The 19,503-nt window shown below is 47.3% G+C and overlaps 1 protein-coding gene across 1 annotated transcript; it reads left to right on the plus strand.

Annotated features, from left to right (window-relative positions):
• Positions 1-14,384: 14,384 nt before the first annotated feature.
• LOC309518928 (noggin-2-like) lies at positions 14,385-18,136 on the plus strand. Its single transcript, XM_082199528.1, has one exon. It carries the CDS (start codon positions 16,194-16,196, stop codon positions 16,842-16,844), a length of 651 nt encoding a protein of 216 aa, XP_082055654.1. The 5' UTR covers positions 14,385-16,193; the 3' UTR covers positions 16,845-18,136.
• Positions 18,137-19,503: the final 1,367 nt, after the last annotated feature.

The following is a 19,503-nucleotide window of genomic DNA, read 5'->3' on the forward strand; positions in this document are numbered from 1 at the left end:
TTCATGTGCTTCATCAGGAGGCTTGGGGGAGGATGGGAGGGCAGAGTTTCAAATGAAGATGTGCTCTCCCAAGCCCACTTTCCCAACATGTTCACACTTCTGTCTCAGCAACAGTTTGACCTCACCCCCAAAGACACACTTCTCCATTGCCTCCTGAGACAGATGGATGCAGCAACATTCTAATGACAACCTTGGTGACTCCCATTTCACAGATAGCAGAAATGAAGACTCAGAAACAGCCGTGTTCCAAAGGTCACCTGGCAAATCTGCAGCACTCGAATCCTGGTCTCCCTGATTTGTCCAGCACCAACATTGGGCGCCAATTCAGTGTTATTCTTTCTTGAAGGGAATGCACACAGTAGCATGTAAAGTAACCACCTTGGCCTAGCCCACCTGATTTCCTGAATATCGAATATTTTGGAAGAGCATGGGCTCATGAAGCCAGGTACTAACGATTCCATAATTTACATGTGGGAAATGGATGAATACAAGAAAACCATTTGTCATAAGAAACTGTGGACTGACATCTCGCTAGACTTGCAGGCATGACCAAAGTCCGTTTTGAGGGCCTATTCTGGCCTGCTGGTTGGTTTAATCCTGCCCCTGTTGCAGTTTATTTCCTGGGGTAAAATCCAAAAAAACCCCTCAACAACTCCAACCCTTTAAAAAGCTCAACAACTTTAGGGTAAAATCATTAAAAAACTCAACAACTTCAATCTGAAAAAGAGGTCAACAACTTTGGTCGGCCCCCACGGCCCTTCACTTCATCAAATCTGGCCCTCTTTGAAAAAGGTTTGGACACCACAGCGCTAGAGGTAGTCCTCACCACATAAGTAGATTCTACAATTCTATCATGCCTTCCAAAATTTCCAGTAAATAGTGAGAAAGTGATGTAATGTGCCAGTGCTGATGCTGGACAGATCTGCAATATGAGGGGTCAGGATTTGTCACGTGGTCCTTAGCCCACTCCTGTTTCTCAGTCTTCATTTCTCCCATCTGGGTTACTCTGTGAGAAAAGCAACAAATGCAATAAATAAGTAAATCCCATGATTAGCAGCAGTTCAAACGATGCCAAATAAACAGCTGTAATTCCTTTTGCTCCACTGGTATGTTTTATACAGGTTGTGGACTTGTGCTTTTCTTGGTTAAGAATTTGGGCATAATTGCCCCAATTTTAGCAAGCTTCTTTCCAGAGCACAACGTGTAATAGCACACTATTTTCTATGAACGGTTGGCTAGGAGTTTTCCTATTCATTTCAGTCATGTCTATTCAGAAAGGCACACGAGTATCAGAAGAGGCCCCTTGGACCAGACGACAGCAGGGCCGGCCTGCCCATGAGGCAGAGGGAAGCAGCCTGCCTTAGGTGGTGGAACCCTGCAGGGCAGGTGCCCTACCCCTGCTGCCACCACCAGGGTTGCACAGCAGTGGCTTTCAGAAGAACTCTTGCAAGACCTCAAAGAGCTCTGTGAGATCTTGCAAGAGTTCCCACAAAATCTTACCGGAAGCCACTGTAGTTGGGTGACCCCAGAAAATGAGACTTGGGGGGGGCGTTGGGGGTTGGCACCTTCCTGTTTCACCTCAGGCAGTCAAATGGGGACAAGCCACCCCTTGGACCACAGGCCTATCTAGTTGAATAATCTGCTTGCACAGGGGCGAGCCAGATGCCTCTGGGAAGCCCACAAAGCAGGTGAACACGATGGCACTCTCACACTGTACATGAACGCAGCAGTACTCTCACAGTGATTCTGATACTGGAGGCAATACAGTGGTACCTCGGGTTAAGAACTTAATTCGTTCCGGAGGTCTGTTCTTAACCTGAAACTGTTCTTAACCTGAGGTACCACTTTAGCTAACGGGGCCTCCCTCTGCTGCCGCGCTGCCGCCACACGATTTCTGTTCTCATCCTGAGGTAAAGTTCTTAACCCGAGGTACTATTTCTGGGTTAGCGGAGTCTGTAACCTGAAGCGTATGTAACCCGAGGTACCACTGTATATAGTCAGCATGACTACCAGTAAATGGTTGCCAATATGTCTTATACTCTTGGGATTAGACAAGCTGACAACCACCATTGCCTCTTACAATACCAAATTCCACAGTTCAACGAGGCACGATGCGAACGTCCTTTTGTCTGTCCTGACCCTTTCAACACTCAGCTTGATTGGATGACAATGTGTTGGTTCTAGTAACTGAGGGAGAAAAAAATTATTTCTACTTTCCCCACAACATACATATTTATATACACCTTTGCAATGCCTCTCCCCTTGATTTACCTCCCCGCCCCCATAACAGCTGCACTCTGAAATGAGATTTTTTCCCATTGAGTTATCTACCATGATCCCAAGATTGCTTTCACCCACCACCAGTTCAGGATCCCCCCCCCCAAACACATTAGAGCATGTGTGATGCTCGGATATTTTGCCCCACCATGCCTCACTTCACACTTGCTTACCCTGAACCGTGTTTGCCATATTCTGACATCACCTTTTTTCCCAGGATTGACTGCACCTGCTTAGTGGCGTGAAAGTCCGATTTCTAGGAAGTGACTTAAGAGTCCTTTGTTCTGGAACATGAACTCATCGGCTTTGGTGTGTGCCAGACTTCTGTGCTGTAATGATGGCAAGTGTGCCATGAAGACAAGTTGGCAAAGGGTTTCCTCCTCATGCTTTTTCTCCATGTCTGATGCTTTCCAGCCCACACAAGCTGAAATAGACCCTTGCTGTCTCGACAATGGCTCTAGTGAATAAACAAGGATTATTATTATTTATTTATTATTAACTGCATTGATTTCCCACTTTTTTTTCTCCAAGGAGATCCAAGTGGTGTACATGGTTCCTCCCAGGGCTTTTCTTCAGCCAGAATTCACCAGAACTCAGTTCTGCTACCTCTCAGGTGGGCACCATTGCCATTACAGTGGTACCTCAGGTTAAGTACTTAATTCATTCCGGAGGTCCGTTCTTAACCTGAAACTGTTCTTAACCTGAAGCACTACTTTAGCTAATGGGGCCTCCTGCTGCTGCCGCGCCCCCGGAGCACAATTTCTGTTCTCATCCTGAAGCAAAGTTCTTAACCTGAAGCACTATTTCTGGGTTAGTGGAGTCTGTAACCTGAAGCGTATGTAACCTGAGGTACCACTGTTTAAGAGAATAAGGGAGGTGTTCGTGGTGAGTTCTGGCCCCTCGTTTTCTAGAAACGAGGTTCTCCCCCTCCTCATTCAATCCCCACAACAATGCTGTGAGACAGGCTAGGCTGAGAGGGAGTGGCTGACCCAATATCACCCAATGAGCTTTACGGTTGAGTGAAGGTTTGAACCCTGGTTACCCAGGTCATAGTCTGACACTCTAACCACCATACTATACTGGAGTGATCCTTCTGGAAGGTTCCAGAAGCACTGATGTAGCCGCTTTTGTGGCACACCACCCAAAATATTGCAGTGAGAGGGTTCTATCCATTATTAGTCATACTCTTGGGCTGACTCTTTGAAATGAAAGGATATAACATGCTTAGGCCCCTGAATTTCAGTAGGTCTACTTTGAGGGAAATGTAGTTGGATGCAACCCAGAATGTACTGCCACTGCTTCGACTTTCGCAATGTGAGCGTTGGACGATTTGGAACTATTTTATTGCTGATGTATTAATTGTTGTTGCTTCTCCGTTTCAGAATTTCTGGCAAAGTATGAGGAAGTAGCTGTATTCAATATTCTACCCCCCCCTACCCACAATGAAATGATTTAAGATTTCCTGTAGATTCAAATAGCCATAATTTTTCACTTTGCTCTTCTTCCCTGCTGATATCCACTTTCAGATATCTCATGGCTAGAGGGCATGTCAAACATCTGTTGGTGCATGCTCTTGGACTCAGCCCTTTACAGATAATGCTGTATTATTTATATAAAATATTCTACGCCCACTCCTCAATATAAAAGATCCCAGGGTGGGGTACATAAATAAAAGCACAAAAATGCGATACCATAGCAGCCGATCACGAAATAACAGGAGCAATAAAGCATAATTAAGGCCAGTGCTGAAGACTAAAGGCAGATCCACACTGTATGTTTAAAGCACATCCAATGCACATTTAAAGCATATGACGCTACCCCAATATAATCTTGGAAACTGTCATTTGTTAAGGCTGTTTTCCTCTGCGAAGGATAAAAAGCTAACAAAACAAGAAGAATGGTCAAGAAGCTGAAACAGGAGACTTTCCCCCCTCTCCCAGTACGTTTCCGAGCACAATTCAAAGTGTTGGTGCTGACCTTTAAAGCCCTAAACAGTCCCGGTCCAGTATACCTGAAGGAGCGTCTCCACCCCCATCGTTCTGCCCGGACACTGAGGTCCAGCTCCGAGGGCCTTCTGGCGGTTCCCTCATTGCGAGAAGCAAAGCTACAGGGAACCAGGCAGAGGGCCTTCTCGGTAGTGGCGCCCGCCCTGTGGAACGCCCTCCCACCAGATGTCAAAGAGAAAAATAACCACCAAACTTTTAGAAGACATCTAAAGGCAGCCCTGTTTAGGGAAGCTTTTAATGTTTAATAGGTTATTGTATTTTAGTGTTTTGTTGGAAGCCGGCCAGAGTGGCTGGGGAAACCCAGCCAGATGGGTGAGGTATAAATAATAAATTATTATTATTATTATTATTATTATTATTATTATTATTATTATTATTATTATTATTACAGAAGGAAAAAAAACTTGTGCCAAGGTGACCAGAGGCAGGGCTGAGAGTGGGATGGCTCCTCCTCTTCCTTGCGCACCACAAAAGCAGCCCCTCACCTCCACTGATCTCTCTCCACAAAAGGTGGTGAGCGAATCGGATGGAGACACAACCATGAGGCAGAGACAAATGCAGGCAAAATAAAAGGCTGGGATGGATCTGCTGCTTATGTCTGCAGAGGAGGCAGCCTCTCCTCCCTTATTTCCCTCCTGGAGCCAATCACTCCATGGCTGTGTCCAGAGACAGACACAGGCAGATGCTGCAGATCCATAGCAGCCCTTTTATTCTGCCTGTGTCTGTCTGCTTTCACTGATCCCCCTTTTTTAAAAAATTGGGGGTGCTTGAACACATCCTACACACACCCTGCACATGCCTATTGCTGTAGGTTGGAGGTTTTTGCACCCAGGAGTTGGGTAGGCAGCCTGTTCTGAAGGGGGCTACATTCCTTTTGAATGAGCAGGTGGATTGCTTGGGGGTGCTCCTAGATCCAGAGCCATCGCTGGAACTCGAAGTAGCGTCAATAGCAAGAACTGCCTGTTATGAGCCTTGACCACTTCACCAGCTACAGCTGTTCCTGGACAGAGAATGCTCTGTCACAGTGATCTGCTCTGAAGCGGCAGAATGCAGTGGTCCGGATGTTGACTGGTATGGCCAATCCAGAACCATGTAACAATAGTTCTGAAGAACCTGTCTTGGTTGCCAATCTGCTTCTGAACCCAGTGCAAGGTTCTGGTGTTGACATATAATGCTCTAAATGATTTGGGGGCCCAAATATCTAAAGCAAAGATCGTAAGCCTATGGATCGGGCCCACCAAACCACCATGCCTGGTAAATTCAGCCAGCATGCCCAATGATTAGGAATGATGGAAGTTGTAATTCCAACAAAATCTGCAGGCCCTCTGCTTTACTGGACTCCTGAGGACGGTTAAAAGACTTGTGATAAGATTATCCATGTATGCTGAGTTGATGCTCCCAGATGACTTGTTAATTGAGCATCCCTCCAGATTCATTTGCACAGAGTTTTGTGGGGAGATGAGATAACTGAGCCTTCATTCTGATCTGTTTGCAGAGATGTTGGGCGACATTGTGTCAAGCACTAGTTATCCCACCCTCTCCAGTGCATTTTCCCATCACTTCCCCCTAAACGTCTGGTTTTTTGGAGGGGAGCAAGGGAAGCAGATTTATTGTGCAAGAATGCCAAATCCACACCAGTTGTCCAGCCATACAGAATTTGGCTTTATAGTCCTAGCAATGTGTACAGGAAGCAATCCTTAGATAACTCCAGTCTACTTGCACACATCCCCATGGCAGACTGTTTAATGTATTCCTCTCCATCCCTTAATCCTCACCTCCCCTGCAGCAACTGCACAGTTGGCTTTTGGAAAAAGGATAGTCATGAGCAAATTAAAGGAAGAAGCGAAAAAGAACCTCACGTTAATGTGATGACTGAAGCTGCGGGTCGCCCAACAACTGTAGCTGTGTTGTTTATTTCCTTTTCTCTAAGGGCAGGACTTTACAGTCATTAAGACCAAATCTCCCCTTCTTTGTCTGCAGCTGCTGCCGTTCCAGTATCTCCAGGTCTTTGGGCAGCTTGGTGCTTTCAGCATGTTAAGTTACTGCCCCAGGAATTATGAAGTAATCCAGAAAATGTGATTCTATGAATTTACACCCCGGGAACAAATGGCAGAGACAAAGAGTCATGGCTGGAGGAGGAAGGGGGGGAACGGAGGAGGGTTGCTGAGCAGCACTGTGGTAGTTTTAAAAGTTAGCTGGTCCAAGTAATCTATGGGAAACTTTATTACAGTGGTACCTCGGGTTACATACGCTTCAGGTTACAGACTCTGCTAACCCAGAAATAGTGCTTCAGGTTAAGAACTTTGCTTCAGGATGAGAACAGAAATTGTGCTCCGGTGGCGCGGCAGCAGCGGGAGGCCCCATTAGCTAAAGTGGTACCTCAGGTTAATAACTGTTTCAAGTTAAGAACGGACCTCCGGAATGAATTAAGTACTTAACCCGAGGTACCACTGTATTACAGTATTCTTTTTAAAGCGATTGTTAGATTTTCCTCTCTTTTTCAGAGATACAGTGGTACCTCGGGTTACATATGCTTCAGGTTACATATGCTTCAGGTTACAGACTCCGCTAACCCAGAAATAGTGCTTCAGGTTAAGAACTTTGCTTCAGGATAAGAAAAGAAATCATGCTCTGGTGGCGCGGCGGCAGCAGGAGGCCCCATTAGCTAAAGTGGTGCTTCAGGTTAAGAACAGTTTCAGGTTAAGTACGGACCTCCGGAACGAATTAAGTACTTAACCCGAGGTACCACTGTACGTGGTTATAGCCAGCAGAATTATCCTCAGAGTAGACTCATTCAAATGAATGAACCTTAATCATGCTCATCAGTGTCAAGGAGTCTACTCTGAGTAGGACTAGTGTTGGGTAAAACCCTGTGGGATGAATCTTATCTCTCCCCTACCTGATGTAATTCTCCTCTCCACGCCTGATGAAACTGCCTGAAGAAGTATGTGAAGAGGAGAAAGTGTTTTTTGGGAAGATGTTCACGTGTGATTATCTGAGGTTGCACTGTTCAGATTCCTTCCATTCCTTTTCAGTTTAGGGCGGAAACCGTAGAGAGGTACCCAAAAATGTGGCAGGATTGTGAAAAATGAAAGAAAAAAAGACAAGAAAGAACAACTTTAATGGGATATGACAAACCAAAACTGTTTGGCATTCCCTGTCAAAATAGTAGGTTTGATGTTGAAACGGCATCAGTTGTCTCTGGCCAACATATTCTCACGAATAACATTATATATATATGTTGAATGCGTCAATGCCAAATGATTTGTTTCTTGTTTATGTTTTCTTAACTGGGAACCCCCAAAAGCAATCTGTCGGTTAAACGTTCCCCACAAGCTTTTTTAAAAAATGTTGATTTTGATAAATTAATATTTTCCACATAATTCTTCTGTTATATGTGGAAAATTTCTGTCTGCTGTAACGAACATCTCCTTTGATGTGGAAGAATGTACCCATTATTCTACACACCAACGTTCTGTACCATCAAAGAAGAAAAAATGGCCAATTGGCACTCGCAGGTCAGCTATGGCTCACAGAGTGCTGTTATCTGGCAACATGGTGTGCCTACTTTGAATCACAATGAAATTGGGGGGGGGGGAATGACAGCTCCCCAAGTACTTTTTAAGTAGCCAGTGTGGTGTAGTGGTTAAGAGCGGTAGTCACGTAATCTGGGAAACCGGGTTCGTGTCTCCACTCCTCCACATGCAGCTGCTGGGTGACCTTGGGCCAGTCACACTTCTGTGAAGTCTCTCAGCCCCACTCACCTCACAGAGTGTTTGTTGTGGGGGAGGAAGGGAAAGGAGAATGTTAGCCGCTTTGAGACTCCTGAAGGGGAGTGAAAGGCGGGATATCAAATCCAAACTCTTCTTCTTCTTCTTCATATAAATTAATTTGTGTTTTTTCAACAAATACAATTAAAACAGAACTAATGCTAAAATACGCTCAGCATAAAGCAGAATAAAAAAGAAGAAAATCTAAAACCCACAGGTCTAAAAGGCCTTGGTAAATTAAACCATCTATGCCTGACACAGAAAAGTCAATAAACTTGGCATCAGGTTTGCCTCTGTGGGGAGAGTGCTCCATAGCTGGGACTCAATAGCAACAGATTAATTAATTAATTACATTTCTATCCAGCCCTTCTTTCCAAAGGAGACCAAGGTGGCAAAAGGCAAAACGTAAAAAAATAATGTAATTTAAAATAAAATAAAAACACATTTTAAAACAATTAAAAACATCTAATTAAAATAAACATCAAGCAAGCACAGTTGCTTATGTCAAGAGTGCAGTGGTAAGCATCTATCAGCCATCAAATGCCTGGGTAAAGTCAATAATGAGGGGGAAAGACACACTTCACCAGGAAAAGCATTCCATAAATGGGGAACCACCACCAAGAAGTCCATGTCATGAATCATCACCAACCAGGCAGTAGCCAGAGGTGGCGGCACCTGCAGGGCCTCCCTTGTTAATCATGTGCCCCAAAATGGTTTCTGTTGCAGAAGTCGCTTCTTTAGGTACTTCTTAGGACTTCATATGCTAATAATAGCACACTGAATTGGGCTAGGTAGCCCAATTTTTCCCACTCACCCCTGAAAATGTAGGAACTCAGAGAGGAACCTTTGAGAATGATTTCAGTAGCCAGGCAAGACCATGCCAGATAAGTACACCTGGGCTGTTAGACATTTGGGGATTTAAAGGTATGCACCTATAAATCTGAATCCTATGCAGGATTGGGTGGGCATCCAGTGTAATTGTTTCAAAACTGATGAAAGGTCTTTGATAGGCCATGTTCCACTCAGCACTCTCACTGCTGTATTCTGTTGGGATAGGTGAGCTGGCCTTGGCTTGACTTCCGCCATTTCCCATGTTTCTTAATGTCACTTGTCTCTGTTGTGTATGCTTACAGCAGTGTGCACTGGCCCTGGAAAGAATGAGAATGTCCTGTGCGCTCTGGTGTGAATTGGATGCTGGTGTGCTTTGAGGTCTATGTCTCTGCAAAACCTCTTTGCACTGACTCTCAGCTTGAAGAGAAAGGGTAGTGGTGTAGAATTGAGTCCATTTACAATTTGGGTTGATGCTCAAAGTAGCATGAGCCAGATTCTAAATAGGTTTGGCACAAGTGCTGAATTGCAATTCACTGTCCAACACACACAATTCTGAAATTTGGCACTGCGGCTGTTCTACACCCAGCAGAAGTAGGTTTAATTTGAAGTCAGAAGAACTGGCTGAGCCCAGGAACAAATTTTGAATTCCAGAGCTCAGCCCTGGAATGCAATAAAAAGAAGAAAACCACTCTTAGCGCGTGCAGAGTGCCTCTCCTATATCACCAGGAAACCTTTGCCAGTCTAGACACAAATTGGATTTGGGGCAAGGTTTCTAGACTTTCCCAGTGCCCCTGGGATATGCCAGGATTGGAGTCTGTCATGAAGGCATCCCTGAACCTCAGATATTTATAGAACACTAATTTACATGTGTTGAGAACACAATTCAAGGAGGAGAGATCTGTCAACAGTTCTTAGCTATGACAGCTAGGTGAAATATCCCTGTATCCAGGCAACATTCCATATACTAGTCAACTAATTTGAGTGTGGACCCAGACATAGCAAAAATAGCAGCCTTTGTGCATAAGAAGTAGGTGTCAGAAGGGTTGGGGGATCCCTATGATTTATAGAACTACCCAAAAAAAAGAAAACTAAAAACAAACCCTTTAAGGTCTCCCCGCTCCCCGCAAAAGCCCTAGCCCAATGAAGACTGAGCGTGCTCAAGTGGCCATGGAAAACGGAATGGTATTTTTTGGGCGGGGGAGGGGGATAGAACAGGACAGGGCTGGCAGACTAGAACATTGAACAAGAGCACTCCACACTGCAACACTTTGTTGCAGGTCCCATTTGCAAATCTAAAATGCTTGTGACATTCCCAAAGGCATCTAGCTCACCACTGTTGGAAACAGGATACTGGGCTAGAGATGGGTGCTAATTCTGCTGCACCAGGGTTCTTACTCTATTGCGCTCTCTCGGTTTCCAGAGCTGAACCGTGCCATGCAAGCAGATATAGCAGCCGACCCCAGAGAGGATGTGACTTCTGAATAAATTAATGGCACAAGTTAACAGAATTTGCCAACAGTGCAAAGACTTTCAAATGTTTACTTTCTGCCTCCTCAACCCCTCCTCCCAATTTATTCTGTTTTAAAGAACAACCCAGGTTATTACTAAACTCCTGAGTATACACCATACATCTGCAGCACATCCTGGTGCAACCAATCCACAATGTCCTTTTTGTTATTAGGAAAATGGCAGGGAAATGCTCTTAACAGAGTGGGATAAGCAACTGGTTTGCAGGAAGATGTATTAGCATTGTGCAAGCAAATCTGAATGAATGCTTATTGTGGCATAACATCCCCACAAACAAGACAGAATGCTCAGTAAAGAAGACTGGACATAGGCTGCATGCACACTATACATTTAAAGCATGCCCTCCAAAAAAATAATCCTGGGAACTGTAATTTACTCCTCAACTATAATTCCCAGCACTACAGTTCCTAGGATTCTTGCAAGGGGTGCACTTTAAATGTATGGTATGTATGCTTTAGGGACGCGGGTGGCGCTGTGGGTTAAACCACAGAGCCTAGAACTTGCCGATCAGAAGGTTCGAATCCCCACGACGGGGTGAGCTCCTGTTGCTCGGTCCCTGCTCCTGCCAACCTAGCAGTTCGAAAGCACATCAAAGTGCAAGTAGATAAATAGGGAAGGTAAATGGCGTTTCTGTGTGCTGCTCTGATCACCAAAAGCGGCTTAGTCATGCTGACCACATGACCCGGAAGCTGTATGCTGGCTACCTCGGCCAATAAAGCGAGATGAGCGCTGCAACCCCAGAGTCGGCCACGACTGGACCTAATGGTCAGGGGTCCCTTTACCTTTACCCTATGTATGCTTTAGATCCTTTTGTACAACAGTAGCAATACTGTGGCAAAGCACCAGCATCCTTTGTAGAACTCAGGGCAGGCAGCAGGAGGAGGAGGATGGAGACAAAACTAGAAGTAGTTGGCTCTGGCCTGTCAGTAGCTCTGGCTCCACCTACTGTCCCTTCTATCCTACTAGTCCCAATGGGAGCCTGCTTCCACAGGCTGCAGTCCTATAAACACTTTCCTGAGAGTCAGCCCCCTTGACTTACTACTGAGGAAACATGTATGGGCATGAGGCAAGTGGACTCCCGAGTCCACATCTCCCATGTTGCAGCAGCACAGAGAAGGAGAATTGGAGGGTCATCTAGTCCAACCCCCTGCAATGCAGGGATTTCAACATGTGGTTCCCCATCCAATTTGGAACCATACCGGACCCTGCTTAGCTTTGCAAATGTGCTAGCAGTTTTATTGCTGTACCAACCAGTGGCCCTCCAGATGTTGCAGAACTACAATCAACTCTGGCCATTGGCTATGCTGGCTGGGGCGGATGGGAGCTGGGGAGCCGCGCAATATCCGTAGGGCCACTGCTTCCCCATCCTTGGTGCGGAGGAAGCTGAAAAGTGTCCTAGTCCGAGCAGCCCACGAGGCTCTCTCTTTGCTGAGCTGGCCCTCTTACAAAAAAACGGGAGAGCCGAGACCGCAGGCATCTTTCCCCCCGCCTGGTTTTTCTAAACAAGTGCCTACAGCAGCGCCCAGCGGTCGGCCAGCAGCTTGTGCTGAGTTTCTCATCTCTGTTGCCTCTTGATTTTCTCCATCTCCTTCACACCCCCATTAACCCTTTTGCTGCCCACAAGCTTCGGTGGAGGCAGGAGCTGAACCTAGACTAGGAAATGCGCTTATCAAAATGATCCCTATTCCATGCTGAGGGGGAAAGAGCAAAGTCCATGGGACTCCCCCAGGACTTAGTGTGGAGCTAGCTCAAATGCACTGGACTGAGCCTTCTCTGTGCCCCCACCCCCAGATTTCAAGACAGTCAAGTCACCCTGTTTCATTTCATTTCATCCTGATCCTAAACACATGACCTTCAATCCTTTGCTGTAGGTGGAACTTACTTCTGAGTATCTGAGTGAAACTGCCGTGAAACTAAATGCAACATTAAAAATGGCACCACGTCTCAAATTTAGTGAAGGGGGGTAGAGCATGGAGATTTCAGGGACCCAGCATCCCAGAAGATAGAACTCTGGGCCTCCTGGTAGGGTGGCCTGCTGGGACTTCTCTGTTGTGCAAAAGAAATGGGTGTTGGTGGGCTGAAAAAGGAATGAGTCTGATCTGCTAGATATTATTATTATTATTATTATTATTATTATTATTATTATTATTATTATTCCCTGCTTTTCACCACACATGGCTTACAAGAATTAAAAGATAAAGTATACACAATTTAAAGCATAGATTCAACCATCAAAAAATAAAAAATAACACTGTTTAGAAAGCAAAGGCAAAATATTTTGCTAGCAAAGGTTCTTTCGCAGCTGTTTCAGAATCTGTTCTGTGGATTTTTGTAGCGTTTTTTATTGTGATGCATTGTTCTTTTTCATTTTCATGTTACGCTGTATGTTTTTAAAACTTTGTGAGTCACTCATGGGACAATTTAAGTAGCAAGTGACATAAACTGGGGGATTCTTCTTCTTCTTCTTCTTCTTCTTCTTCTTCTTCTTTTTCAACAACACTTCAGTGCTCTTGACAGTGATGAGACATTGAGGTGAGGCAACCAATGGTACAAGCAGTATTCTGACACACAGGCTTGTGAACATGAAATCCAAAGCATAATTTAAACGTTTAATGGAAATCAAATCTTGCAAATTAAAGGCTGTTGCCTCACCAGAAAGCCACAAAAGTAATTGCTTGTTGTATGTGGTGTGAGCAACACACAGAGGCAAAATTTTCCACTTCAGATGCCTTCCAGAAGTGATGGTATTATCAGTGCCAGGAAGTGTGCCAGGGCTCAGCTTTGGGGGCATGATGTGATGTTATATGGAGACAGGGCATGTGCAGAGTGCCTTGAATTCAGCCACAAATAGTCTCCACCCTCTCCTTCCTAGTCTAGGATTGGAGAGTAGAGAGAAAATAAAACACCCAGCCTCCTCCCTTCTCTATTGGGAAGAAGCGGAGAAGAACCGGAGGAGGATACATTGAGAGGGTTGTAGGGAAAGGAAAAGCAAAGATACAAGGCAGACGCGTGCAAAGAACAAAAATTCGCTTCTCCTACACTCTTCCCCCTACCCCGCCCGCGCCGCCCCTGCATCCTGACAGTTGGAGTGCTCCACCGGAATCCGGTCCATTATTATCTCAAAGGTTGGCTGGGACATCAAATGCGAGACAAGTGCTTTTCGTGAATTCCAGGGGGTACCCGGCTTAGTCTCTTTAAAGCAAAATAAAACGCTTGAACTTTACGCAGAGCAGACGTGTCACAGGATGTGCATCTTGCATTTCTCGGCCCCCCCCATACCTCTGCGTGTGCTTGTGTGCTGTCTGTCTTCGTCTGTACACACGCTGGGGTCTGCCCACGGGGGTTGTCCACCAGCGCTCGAGCCACAATAACAACGCGACCCTACAGTCGCTTATAGAATCCGAAATCGGTGCCTCAACAACACTGGAGTGATATAAATACTAAGAAGGGAAAGCGCACCTAGCTTAACCCCCAGAATCTGCACGTCTGGCTGGGGGAGACTACTGCCCGGAACCCTGGAGAGCCGCTGCCAGCCAGTGTCGACAATCCTGAGCCAAATGGGCCAATGATTTGACTCTGTATAAGGCAGCTCAGCTTCCTATGTTAATCATCATCATCACCATCTTCTTCTTCTTCTTCATTAGTAATACTTTTCGCGTGGAAACCAATTCCCCCCCCCCGCTCTCTCCCCGCACACGCAACCTTCCTTGCCCCTGTGTGCTCGCTTGCAAGCCTGCAGGAGAGAAGGAGCCAGGGAGCCCCGAGTGCAGGACGCCGGTGAACATGGTGCTTCTTTAGGACCCAGCGGCGGGTCCCGCGCGCGCTTCAATTTAGGGCCGGCGGAGCGGAGGGGAGGGAGCGAGCGGGAGCTGTCAATCAGGCAACGTGGTGAAAGTGACAGAGGTGGGCCGTTCCCGTTGACACTTGGCTCCATCCGAGGGGGGATATTTAATTTGGGATTGAGCGAGGCGAGCGCAGCAGTCGCGCGCTGGCTGGGCAGCGGAGCCATTGGGCGCAGGAGCGAGCGAGCGAGGCGCTTGGGCGAGGAAGAGCGCGGGCAGGAGCGCACGAGAGGCGCACGGCGACCAGGCGCTCCGCCGGAGAAGCGAGCCAGCCACCCCGGCAGGGCAGGGAGCGAAGGAAGGACCTCGCCGCCTTTCCGGCGCCCCACGAGGAGGCAGCCAGGCGCCGCCGCCGCCGCCGCCTCCGCCGCCGCACCAGATTCAGCAGCAGCAGCAGCAAGAGGATCGAGGCATTCCTCCCGAGCCGAGCCTTGGAGACGGGGCGAGCCGAGGCTGCTGCAGCGAAACCTCGCTCGCTCGCGCCCTTCTTCCCGCAGAAGAGCACGTTGCGAGGCGGCGGCGAGAAGGAGGCGAGCCCCCCGCGCGCACCCAGCCAGGCGGCTTCTCCGCCCCCCGCAGCTCCCCCCCCCGACTCCCGGGATCCTGAAGCTCCTGGAGAAAGAGATCAGCCTGGCGACGGCGGGGCGACGCGTTTGACTTTTGCCAATTGGCTGGCTTGAAAAACAAACCCCAACCCCCGCCAAGGCGAGCGAGGCAACTCTTTCCGATCCTCGCGCTCTCTCGGCTCCCGGACTCGCCGCCCCTCGGAGTTGCATCGGGGGGCGATCTCCTCGGAGGCTTTTTGAGTTTCGTCCTTTGGGGCAGTGGCTCGTGCTTCGCCCCCACCCGCGGCTTTTGGGATTTTATTGGGTGCCTGCGCTTTGGAGTGGCGCGGAGGATGACCTCGGAGATAGGTTCGGGGGCAGCTGGATCCTACTAAGGGAGCGCGGAAAGTTTCTGCTCTCTGTCCTCCGCGGGCGAGCAAGATCCCCGCTCCCCCCACTGCGCTCGGACACGCTGCACCTTCTCGAAGAAAAGACGTCGAAAATGAAGAAAAGTTCTCCTGGGGCCGTTTGGCAGTTTCCTTGGGGATCTGCGGCTGTTTGAGGAGATAATAATAACAATAACCCGCAACAAGAAGAAATTGACTGCACTTCGAAGGGGCGGGGGAGAACAGGGAAAAGTGGGGAGCCCCTCACCCCGCCAAAAAATTGGCCCCGTCTTCTTGTGACTCTCCCTCTTTTTGTAAAAACCCTCTCCTCCAGCCCCCACCTCCACCTCCCACCCCTTTGCTACGCCTGCTCTCCCCCCACCCCTTTTCCACAGTTCCCCATCTATAAAAGAGGGTTTTATTCCTGGGCTCCAGTCTCACGCCAAACCCTGTCATACCGTCTAGACATGTTGTCGTGGGTCTAAGTCCAGCTGTCACCATGGGGATGGAGGTCGGTCCGCTGTGAATTTTTTGGAGAGAGAGAGAGAGGAGAGAAGGAGAAGGAGAAGCAGGGGGGGTTGGAACGGCCAAGAGCCAGAAAGAATTGGGTTGCCCTTTGGGAAGGCTGCTTCGCAAGGAGGGGGCGGCCGCTTCCCGCCCACCCCGATTCTCCTTTCCCTGCCACCCCATTTTCTCTCCCCCCCCACCTCTTCCCGCTCACCATGCTTGATTAGTAGCAGGGAGGGAGTGCCAAGGGGGACCTTACATGCGTCTGTCATCTAACCCCTTGGCGATCTATTTAAAGCCAGAGGCCTTGCTGGACTTTGTCTCAGCCTATTTATGAACCCCCTGGACTTGGCAAGTGGGGCCGTGGAGTATTAACAATCGGCGAAAGGGGGCAGGCAAGGAAGAAGCAAGTCCACGGTAGTGCCTGGGTGCTGTCTGGGGCTGCTGGTGGGGACCCCCTGTCTTACATTGCGCCCTGGGGCTGGGCTGGGCTGAGGAGAGCATGACGCCCCCCCAAGCTCTCCTGCTCTGCTCTTGCTTAGCACTGCTACTCCAGCCGGGCTCCTGCCAGCCCTACCTGCGGCTCCGGCCCTCCCCCAGCGACAGCCTGCCCGTCAAGGACATCATCGAGCATCCCGACCCGGAGTATGACCCCAAGGAGCAAGACCTGGACGAGCGGACTTTGAGGAAGAAGCTGGGCAGCAACTTTGACCCCAGTTTCATGTCCGTGGCGGCCCCAGCCCAGGCCAACAACCTGTCTGCTTCGGATGCCCTGCACCGGTTCAAAGGCCTTGGCCCACTGCCCAACGAGCTGAAGAAGCTGGACTTGGGTGAGACTCCCTATGGGACCAGGCTAAAGATGGGCAAGAAAGCCCGCCGGAAGTTTCTGCAGTGGCTTTGGGCGTACACCTATTGCCCGGTGCTGTACACCTGGAAGGATCTGGGACTGAGGTTCTGGCCTCGCTACATCAAGGAAGGGAACTGCTTTGCGGAGAAGTCCTGCTCCTTCCCTGAGGGCATGTCCTGTAAGCCTGTCAAGTCAGTCACCAAGACCTTCCTGAGATGGTACTGCCAAGGGTGGTCGAGGCAGAAATATTGCACCTGGATCCCTGTCCAGTACCCTGTGATTTCAGAATGCAAATGCTCCTGCTAGCCTCAGCTTTGGGGTGTCCTGCTGGATCTAAGAGACCTCATTGCTCCTGTGTGTGTGTGTGTATATATATATATATATATATATATATATATATATATGCGTGTTGCATGTGGATATGTGGATCAGCTCTAGCAGAACTGCCTTTCAGAACAACCCCAGTCCCTTGAGATGGGGTGGAGTAGACACTGTTCTGGAAATCTCACACGGGGGACTTGTCCAAGAGGCCTTGGCATCCTGAGAACCTCCAATCAGATTGTTGATGGATATGACAGGTGTCAGTAATCTTGCAACTTTGATTAGGGTTTTTTGTTTTTTTTAAACGATTGAATGAAGAACTCGCTTGTCTCCTGGTGGACCTTGTGCTCCCGAGATAAGGGGACATAGAAACTTTTGACACACGAGACCTTGCTTATTCATTTCTCAGTCCTAACCCCACCCTGTCCCAGCAACCCCTTGCACTGTATTTCTTTTTTTAATTATTTTATTTTATTTGAAATGGGGAAAGCAAAACCTGAAAGGAACTGCAGTGCAGGCCCAAGAAAAGCTAAGCACTACAATAAGATGTTTATTTTTATACATATATATATATAGCATTCTAACAAGAGGAAAATTACCATCCTTTGTAAATATAGAGAATTTAAAAGGGGGGAAAGATCCGCTGTGTTTTTCTGGTTATTTTTATTATAATTATAATTATTGTTGTTGTTATTGTTATTATTATAATAATTATTATTAATAATTAAAAAATGGTGATGATGCAGGACCACATGTTGAGCCCAACCCTTTCAAAATGGAACACTTTCCTTCAGCATAAGGGAAGGGAGATATTTCCCCCAGAAAGATGGTTTATGATACCCGTCTTTCCCCCACAAACCCCTTGGGAAGGTGTTTAATTTCCGTTTCCTGTATATTTTTGTTTGTTTGTTACCTTCTGAACTTGTCACTGATCTTCAGACTAATATTCAAAGTTGTCTAGGTTTTTTTTAAAAAATATGTATATTGATTAAGGAGATTTTTTTAAAAAAATGTATGAAGTTATGAAAGAGTGATGGATTGTTTTGTTTTGGAATACATATAGTAATGTAGAGACGTTAAAAAGAAATTTCTTGTGTACAGTTTATTTATTTTTTAATGTTTGTGTATAGGAGGTGTTTGGAGGGGGGGAGCTGGAGATTATGCCAGAAAATATTGAAAATGTTTACTTGAATATTCCTTTTGCAACATATCAGTGTACATATCAACCATGACTGATCAAAACATTTTTAGCAATAAACTCTGTCTTTGAAAAAATACTTCCACTATGTTCTACAGATCTCTGAGAAAATGTCCCAGCGGGTTGTGTCTTATATAAACCCTGTGTATCAGACAGAGATCCCAGCTGGTATGAAATCCAAAGAAATCTATTAATGCTAAACAAGCTGTGTGGTATATTTAGGCCTCGATAAGTGTTAGACCCTCAATTTTTTTAAAAAGGTAAAGAACCCCTGACAGTTAAGTCCAGTCGCAGACGACTCTGGGGTTGCGGTGCTCATCTCGCTTTACAGACCGAGGGAGCCGGCGTTTGTCCACAGACAGTTTTTCTGGGTCATGTGGCCAGCATGACTAAGCTGCTTCTGGTGCAATGGAACACTGGAACCAGAGCAGCACACGGAAACACAATTTATCTTCCTGCCAGAGCGATACCTATTTATCTACTTGCACATTTATTTATTTTTTGCATGCTTTCAAACTGCTAGGTTGGCAGAAGCTGGGACTGAGTAACAGGAGCTCACCTCGTCATGGGGATTCGAACTGCAGACCTTCTGATCTGCAAGCCCAAGAGGCTCAGTGGTTTAGACCACAGCACCACCCGCGTCCCAGACCCTCAATTTATCATCATTTAAATGTCATAGTATCTGTGAAAAGTTGATAGAAAATGATGAGGAATGATTTAGAATAGAGTTAGTCAACATGGAGCCCTGCAGATGTTGTCGGACCACAACTTCCATCATCCCTGACCAGCGGCCATGCTGGCTCCACCTGATGGGACTTGAGGAGCCATGGGTCGTCATTGTCCCACCACTTTGGAAAAACAAGCGTGATGTTCTGGCAGATCTCTGGCACTCTTTCCCCCTCCCTGTTGTGCTTTCCATTGGAGTCAGTTGGGCTGCAACCCTGTAAACACTGAGAGTAAGCTCCACAGGGAGACTGACTTCTGAGGAAGCATGTGCTTCATGTCCATCTCATTCGGCAAATGGATTCTTCAGTTTGCATTTTCCCTCTTGCAGCAGAACAGTGGAAGGAGAAGCAATGGCTATCCCGATGTTGCTGATCTGCAGATCCCATCATCCCTAACCATTGCCCGTGCTAGCTGGGGCAGATGGGAGCTCACCACCTGTTGGGCTACAGGGTTATCACTTATGCCAGGAGGCCAGGAGGCCAACAGTATGTAGTGACAGAGCCAACGACAGGCAGAGCCAACTAATGCTAGTTTTGCCCCAATTCTTCTCCTTAAAGGTAAAGGTAAAGGGACACCTGACCATTAGGTCCAGTCGTGGCCGACTCAGGGGTTGCAGCGCTCATCTCGCTTTATTGGCCGAGGAAGCTGACGTATAGCTTCCGGGTCGTGTGGCCAGCATGACTGAGCCGCTTCCGACGAACCAGAGCAGCGCACAGAAAT

This window comes from Podarcis vaucheri (assembly GCF_965113315.1).
Source record: "Podarcis vaucheri genome assembly, chromosome: 14".
In the NCBI taxonomy this organism is placed as follows: Eukaryota; Metazoa; Chordata; class Lepidosauria; order Squamata; family Lacertidae; genus Podarcis; species Podarcis vaucheri.